This window comes from Bos indicus x Bos taurus, chromosome 14 (assembly GCF_003369695.1).
Source record: "Bos indicus x Bos taurus breed Angus x Brahman F1 hybrid chromosome 14, Bos_hybrid_MaternalHap_v2.0, whole genome shotgun sequence".
Taxonomy (NCBI): Eukaryota; Metazoa; Chordata; class Mammalia; order Artiodactyla; family Bovidae; genus Bos; species Bos indicus x Bos taurus.
The window spans coordinates 64,081,281-64,087,280 of NC_040089.1; the positions used below are offsets into that span (position 1 = coordinate 64,081,281).

The window sequence follows — 6,000 nt, forward strand, 5'->3', positions numbered from 1 at the left end:
GAGAAATGTGCTGGTTAAATAGATTATTTGTGTGCTCGCTTCTCTGGCTGTGCTGACTGACATTTCACTAATCTATTTAGCAGATTGAAGTTCCAGAACAAGGCAAAAGTAAAAAATACCACATTCAACAAAACCAGGTCTGTGAGTAAAATTATGTAATGGGTATATTATAATTTTGATAAATCTGCCTGTTTTTCCCCTTTTAAGTAACCAAAGTCATTCTACTTTTAAGGTTAAGCCAGAATTCTCTTTCTCAGAAGCTCCTCCACGCAGACTGGTCCAATTGGACGACCATCACAGAAACAGAGTGTTTTTACTGTAGAACCCAGTTGGGCTAGGAGAAATGCTTTCCTGAATTTATATATACAAAAGTTCCAAGAAGAACACAAAACTCTAGTGATTTTCTTCTCTACTCCGTGCAGTTTTTTTTTGAAAATGTTCTTTCTAGTTTGTATGTTTTGGTTTCATAGACTTTCTGCAGTGTATTCTGAATAAAACAGCCTTTAAGTTGATAAACTGCTTTTTCAAGTGTTTAGGTCTGCTGTGCAGATAACTATAGCAGTAAATATCATAATAGAAAGCATTAATAAACACTAATGGCCAGACACCATTCAAAGTACTTTTCTGTGGATTAACACATTTATCCTCACCATGATCCTGTATCATTGGTACTGTATCACCATTCCTCAGATCAGTTGAAGAAACTGGAACACAGAGAGGTTAGGTGACTTGCTCCAGGTTGCACAGTTGGTAGAAGGAAGCAGGCAGTCTGATTCCACAGCTGTGTCCTTAACTAACTCTTCCTTTTGAGGTTCATATCTTAGTGGGTGTGAATGAAATAAAGGTGGCCTCTAAGTAGCATTGAATGGGATTCATTATTGGTTCAGCTCCTGTCACAGAGCCTGCTGTGTATATAAAGGTAGTTAGTATATAATTACAGTATTTATAAATATATACGGTCCTTCCTTGAGTGGATAAGATCAGAGAAAAATTTTAAACACAGACTAAAAGCAGACTTCTCTCTCTTACATAATAACAGCATTTCTGGCTGCTTACATCAGAGACAGACAGTGAAAACTCCACCAATTACTGGCTATGTGTCTTCAGGCAGGTCAAAAAACTGGATGTGTATAAGGGATGCTTGGGGTGCTTATTAAAATGCAAATTCCCACCCCAAAAGATGGATCCAGTAGATCAGCATTTATAGCAAGAATGCCAATGGGAAACACTGCACCAGACTTCTTCTTTATCTTTAAGATAACTTCATCACTTAAATTCATCCATGTCAGCAGCATAGTATGGCATAGAGCTGTGGTTCTCAAACTTGGCTGTATAATGTTATCACCTGAAGAGCTCAAGAAACATGATGGCTGAGCCCCATTCTCAAAGATTCTGATTTATTAACAAATTTTTCTGAGGGGCCTGGCAGTGGGATTTTTTAGCTGCCCAGATGATCTAAAGTACAGCCAGGATTGAAACCATTACTCTAAAAGAGTGGTTCTCAGAGTGGGGTCCCTAGACTGTCAGGGTCAGCATCCCTTGGGAACTTACTAGAAATTTAAATTCTCAGGCCCCAACCATATTGGACCAGAAGCTCTGGGGCTGGGGCCCAGCAATTGTATTGGGCAAGCCCTCCAAATAAGTCTGATGCACGTTTGAGTTCGAGAGCCACTGTCCTAGAACAACAGAGATGCTAGTCAGCATGGATGAACCGCAATGCTAAAGGAGGTGAACCTCTGTGATGCTCTGAGCAGGGCCAGCAGGTTGGAAGGGAGCCTGGTGCCCAACTGTATTGAATTCCAACTTAGTTTAGCCAACCTTTATAGAGAGCTTATCCTGAGCTAGGCACTGTTATAATTGCTTTCCACATATAACTCACAGCAAGCCAGATATTATTATTATCCTTGGTTTGTAGCCAAGGGAACTGAAAACAGAAGAAAGGTTAAGTAACTTGCCCAAGGTCACCCAGCTGGTAAATGACAGAGTTAGTATCCATGCCCAAACACTCTTTGTTATTTAACAAATAAAATTTTGTTGCTGTTGTTCCTTTAACTGCTCTGCCATGAGGCCTCTCTATCAAGACAAATTCCTCATAGGAAAAAAAAAAAGTTTTAGTTGCTCTGTCTGGTGAGCTGCCACACATTTATTTCACCAGGGCCAAAACCCAGTCTCTGTGACTCTGTCTTAGAGATTTTATAAACACTGAAAGTCGACTATTCACTCACTGAAGGTCTGCAGCAACCGTAACTTCTTAAAGTATGTTAAAATGTCTATAATACTTTTTTGTAAAACTTTGTGAGGGATGTGCACTGAAGATTTTGGTGAAGATAAAAACAGAAAGTCATATGTCTTTAAGAGATGAGGAAAAGACAAGAGAGGCAGGGTTCAAGTGTTACCTGGAGACGCCCCAGTGCTTGCAAAGGTGCTCTGGACATGCCTCTTCATACCAGTAGGGGGCGCCCTCAACAGTAACAGATGTATGCTGCTGCTGCTGCTAAGTCGCTTCAGTCGTGTCCGACTCTGTGCGACCCCATAGACGGCAGCCCACCAGGCTCCCCTGTCCCTGGGATTCTCCAGGCAAGAACACTGGATGGGTTGCCATTTCCTTCTCCAATTCATGAAAGTGAAAAGAGAAAGTGAAGTCGCTCAGTCGTGTCCGACTCTTAGCGACCCCACGGACTGCAGCCTACCAGGCTCCTCCGTCCATGGGATTTTCCAGGCAAGAGTACTGGAGTGGGGTGCCATTGATGTATACCCACCCCTGAAACACAGCTGCTACAAGATAAAACCATTAAAAAATTTTTTTTATTTACTTGGTTGCGCTATGTCTTCATTGATGCACGGGGGCTTTCTCTGGTTGTGGTGAGGGGGGCTACTCTTCGTTGCGGTGCAGGGGCTTCTCAGTGTGGTGGCTTCTCTTGTGGCGGAGCACAGGCTCTAGGCGCCTGGACCTCAGTGGTTTCCACTGGGCGCCAGCTGGAGAACACACGCTCAGTAATTGTGGTTCAGGAGCTTCTGTGCTCTGGGACACGGTGGAATCTTCCTGGATCAGGGGTCGAACAGGTATCCGCTGGCATTGGCAAATGAATTCCTATCCACTCTACCACCAGGGAAATCCAGGGTAAAACCATTTAAAACAATCATTGCTTAACAGATATAACCTTTCTGTTGCCTTTTTAATATTAATCTTTGGCTTTTTAACTATTATTGTTGTTATGGAAATTACTTCCTCTCATATGTATTTCTGACCTCTCTGTTTACTTTGTAACAGAAAGACCATTCTAGTTTTCTGCCAAGAAAAAGCAAGATTAAGATAGCTGAAGTTGACTGTGGTTTTGGGACCATAAAGGAAGATCTTTGAAGACAAAGTCTAACTTCTTAAAATGGTCTTAAAGGTGATCTTGACCATGAAAGGGCTTGGAAGTTGAAAGTGGGCTTCCTACCACCAATGGAAGAAATGTGAGCCTTCCCATTTTTTTCCTGGATGGACCATATTCATCAAGACTACTTCAAAACTCTGTTTGTCTCAAGATTAAAAGAAAATGCAAACCAAGGTCATACAGTTTGTTTTTAATGACTTATAAATGACAAATGGCAAATCTGAATCAATTAGTACAAACCTCCTTCTTTTTTCTTCCCCTAAAATATATGTTGTCCTGGCTTCATGAAGCCTTTTATATGTTCTGATATTGCATGAATGAAAGACCTAATCTAAAACACTACAAATGCATTTGGGGTTAAGATCTGAAGACATGACTCATCAGCTGTGGCTCTAAGAAATGGAATCATTGAAAAAGAAATCTGGACTTCACTGATCCGTCCAAAGCATCAGAACAAGGAGGTGATGAAACACCAATTTGTTTTCTTATGTAACTCTGAGCCTACCAATATGGATGTACTCAAAGTAATAGGCTGCCCCGTGCTCTGTTTCTCCACAGTTGTAGGTACATTCTGTCCTTAGTATACTGAGTTCAGTTCAACAATCATGACGCTATTTTGGATATTTTTATTTTGGAAACCAAGGGGACCCTTCACTCAATATCAAATATCTTAGCTTTAAAACGATGTATACTTTTTCACTAGATTTTTCCTTATCCAGTTTCAGTTCATTGTGATAACTAATAGAATTATACACAGAATTAATATTGCAATAAGGGAGAGGGACAGAGGAATCAATGTAATCAATAAAGTGTGATATTTTAATGTTCTTTTCTAACTGTGTTGTGTAACTAATTATATAATAAATAGGAATATATTCTAGTGAGTGTACGATTTATTGGTGAAAAAACTCTGTGAATGATTTTTTGAAGTGTAGAATCTATTAAAGCCCTATTATATTTATAAAGCACTATCTCTAACCATAATTCCTAGGGCCATGAAGTTTCATTTTTACATTTTAGGTGATGGTGGGACATTTTTGCAAGGTGGAATCATCCCAGATCACCCATGGTGAGTGTATTAATGGGCTAAGATACATTTTCCAATTAAAACAGAAGCTTATTCTCTATTTTGCCAATTTAAGAATAGTCAAAAGTCTATTTCTTTTTAATAGCAAATGCCTACACTGTGTAAGGATTTATTGAAGACCTTAGAAATGCAAAGAGAATTTGTATTTGGGTGAGAAAATGTATATATTAGATGGAACCATATTTAACTGCTGTTGTAGATCAAAAATAGTTGAATGTTAACCCTTTAATGATACATAGTTGCAAATAATCCAAGACAGCATGGGAGTAGGTGTCCAATGTGTAGTGTGGTCCTGTGTGTCATAGGAAGTTGCAGGGGGTGGTCAAGAAGGCCTGAGGTGAAGAGGGACTTTGAAGAAAGCAGAGTCAAGCAGAGGCAGAGATAGGGGCACGCAGGTAGAAAGAAGCATCGACTCTGGTGGGAGAGCAAGTGCAGTGTCCAGGGAAGGATAAGCAACCCTGCTCTGCGCTAGCGAAGTCTGAGGTTAAGGGAGTGGTTAGGAGATAAGAGGGACCAGCACCTATGCCTACAGGACTGCAGCATCCCTTAGTATAAGTAGAGCAATTTACCCCTGTTTGATGATGGCAAAAACAGAAGCATTGAATTTAATAGTTTTTTTCCCCCAAGACATTGAGATCACCATCAATATCAAAATAGGAGAAGAAAAATACAAGTGATGAAGTGCATTCCATAGTACATACTGTGAAGAATAAATGAACTGAGACAGTGGGAAACAAACTTCCTCAGCAGTTATGCAAGATAAGAAGGAGCTATTAATTAATTAGCTCCTATGGGGGTTACTGGGCCTTCCTTTATCTGGAAGGAATTGGGGGTTTGAATCACTTCTGGATCAAAGCTACTTCATTATTGGGTTAAAAAGCCTGACTTCCAACTGCCAGAGTGACCTTCCCAGCTGCAGGCTCCGAGAGAAGATGGCCAGTGAGACCCCATCACTGCTTGGGGTGAGGTAGGACCTTCCCAACAGCACAGCCATCCGCCCCAGCAAGACATCCGAAGACATCCTTCGGGGCGTGAGTAATGCAGGTAGGCAATTGCGAAATTCATTCAAGTAACTCCTAAGGGGTGTGGTGTGGCTTTGGAAATCAGCATATGCTTTAATCTATGGGTTTACAGTCATTAACATCACTTATCTCCATGTCGAGACATACATATATGTTTCTACCGCTATTCATAGTCCTAAAATAACTGGCACTTTGCCCACAGGCAAACACACTTGAGTCTGAAATTTTCACAAAAATAATTATGGGGGAAAAGGTCAGAGCTGATTCAGTGGTGGTTGGGCCCTGAAATCTGAGCCCCGTTGGGACCCATGGAGGGAAGCATGTGTGGGCTTTGTCTGAAGAGCTGATGGACTCGCCAAAGCCACTGGTGAGTGTCCGGCTTGCACACATCCCCATGTGGACAATCGGGAAGCAAATTTTGTGTGAAACATGTAGATAAAAAATTGCCTTAAGTTCCCCCTCAGGGTGAATTTAAGAAGAGCTGAGGGATCTTAATTTGTGGAAAACCAAA

The 6,000-nt window shown here is 41.0% G+C and overlaps 1 protein-coding gene across 5 annotated transcripts in view; it reads left to right on the forward strand.

Moving 5' to 3' along the window:
• The window catches only part of SNX31 (sorting nexin 31), an 81,660-nt gene extending 77,400 nt beyond the window's left edge, over positions 1-4,260 (forward strand). For 2 of the 5 annotated variants that reach the window (XM_027561427.1, XM_027561431.1), the window contains 2 exons: positions 81-137; positions 3,272-4,260. In XM_027561427.1, the coding sequence (XP_027417228.1) occupies positions 81-137; positions 3,272-3,361 (147 nt within the window). In that variant the 3' untranslated portion in view covers positions 3,362-4,260. Of the gene's footprint in view, positions 1-80; positions 138-232; positions 513-3,271 lie in introns of those variants that run through there. The other 3 variants (XM_027561428.1, XM_027561429.1, XM_027561430.1) reach the window with 3 other exon arrangements.
• Positions 4,261-6,000: the final 1,740 nt, after the last annotated feature.